This window comes from Geospiza fortis, unplaced genomic scaffold (genome assembly GCF_000277835.1).
Source record: "Geospiza fortis unplaced genomic scaffold, GeoFor_1.0 scaffold408, whole genome shotgun sequence".
In the NCBI taxonomy this organism is placed as follows: Eukaryota; Metazoa; Chordata; class Aves; order Passeriformes; family Thraupidae; genus Geospiza; species Geospiza fortis.
The window spans coordinates 3,548,847-3,550,753 of record NW_005054330.1 but is presented as its reverse complement, the minus strand read 5'-3'; the positions used below and the strand labels follow the sequence as shown (position 1 = coordinate 3,550,753).

General features: G+C 43.2%; 1 protein-coding gene across 1 annotated transcript in view; it reads right to left on the bottom strand.

Annotated features, from left to right (window-relative positions):
• The window catches only part of PPIL2 (peptidylprolyl isomerase like 2), a 69,650-nt gene extending 68,259 nt beyond the window's left edge, over nucleotides 1–1,391 (bottom strand). The window contains exon 1 of the mRNA XM_005421460.3: nucleotides 1,328–1,391. Within this exon, the coding sequence (XP_005421517.2) occupies nucleotides 1,328–1,391 (64 nt within the window). The remainder of the gene's footprint in view (nucleotides 1–1,327) is intronic.
• Between the last annotated feature and the right edge of the window lie 516 nt (nucleotides 1,392–1,907).

Here is a 1,907-nt window from a genome sequence, read left to right as displayed (position 1 = left end):
CCGGGATGGCCGGGATGTTCAGGCTGAGACCTCAGCGCAGCTTTCCAGGGCTGCCGCTTCACTAAAACATGTTTTCTTGCCCGGAATTTAAATCTTTGTGTTCCTCGTCTGTTGGTCAGTGACAGAACCTCCCAAGAAAAAATGGGTAGAAAAACCTACTTGGTGTCTTAATATGGATACAGCTCTTCACAAAAAAGTATTTCAGTGTCTCTTCAAAGACTTAAAGAATTTACTGTCCCTTAGGACTGGTGTGACCAAGGCTGAACAGAGGATGATCACAACCTGGATCCCTTGTCTTTAGCAGGATGAAACAGCCAGATTCATGGAGCTTTCACTTATCAAACACCTCCAAATCCATTCATGCTCCTTTTTTCTTTCCTTGTTAAACCATCACCCTGGCACTGCCCACGCAGAGCCACTGGAGTGACATCCATGGGAGTTGACAGCCAGACCCCACTGACTGCACCAGGCTCCCAGAAGATGTGTTCAGCTCCTGTTTCAATCCCATCAGTTGATCCCTGGCTGCATCCCTGAGCACAAGGTGAGCACATCCTGCTCTGCTTGCAGGGGGTTACACTAAATGATTTCTGAGAGTCCATGATTCCATGTTGTCATGGCTCTCCTCTGAGGAACAGAATACTTGTTCCCACCAGTGTAGTCTAACTGGCAACAGCAAATGAATGATTTACAACATTACAACTGGTTCTCTTTGGCCACAGCAGCACAGCTACTCCTTGTCCTGGCTGAGGGGAAGGATATTGTTTGTCTGATGTTTAGGGGAGAAACTGCCCTTTTGCAAGGGTTTAAATCTTAATTTTGCAAGGGTTTAATCTAACATTTAATCATTACAATTTTCTTACTTAAAAACATTTCAAAGCAAGGCATTGAGGCACATCCACACAGCAGGGCCTGCAAAGAACCAACACCTTCACTTGGTCCTGTCCCAGCACCAAAAGAAAACAACCTGATTTGTTTTCAGTGGAATTCCAAAAGCACTCCACAAGGAAAACACAGCCATAACTGCAGAAAGCTCCTTCCTTGCTGCAGTGCAGGCACTCTGCTCAGTGTGAGGGAGTCTGCTGGCTCTGCCTGACAGGATGAGCATTCCCTGAGAGGATGAGCATTCCCTGAGAGGATGAGCATTCCCTGAGAGGATGAGCTTTCCCTGACAGGACGAGCACTCCCACAGCTCCTGCTCCCTCAGCTGAGATGGGCTCCAGGGGCAAACACTGGAATTGTCCACAGCCATCACCAGCACTTGTCTAGACAATTGTGCTTTCTGAGGAAAGATCATCCAGACAAAATTATTTATTTCCAGACACATTACCGTGATTCAGCCTGTGTTGACATTTCTGGAGATGCCTGTGCTCTTTGCAATAATTCAAGACCATGTTTTCGCTTTTTGTTTTTTTTTTTTAAACCAATGCAATGTTCTTTTATTTTGTACTTACAAAAAGAGCCACCCCATTGTATCCCTCCCCCTCCCCCCAAATGCCTTTTACAAACATTGAAAAATTAAAAACCTGATGATGACATGTTAATTTGGTAGAATTACTTTGAAACATAGCCTTTGTAATTAAACTCCTACAAGATGACTTTGTAGTGACAGCCTGATTATCGGCCAAATAAAATTCCATATTACAAGTTAGCAAATTCTAGTACAAAAATAGTCCATGTGTTAGAACAGCCTCTTATTATTATTATATTCACAGGAAAGAGTCTATTGGCTGCATAATACCTTAATATTTATGAAATTTCTTTTTACGTGGCTCATTCATCTAATTTAATATAGTGTTGAGCCTCAATAAATCCTCAGGCAAAAAACCCCAAACAGGGTTAAATATGCTGTTCAGTGTACTCTGAAGTACTGTGCTTTTCACAGGACATCCAAGAAACCGCACAAACAG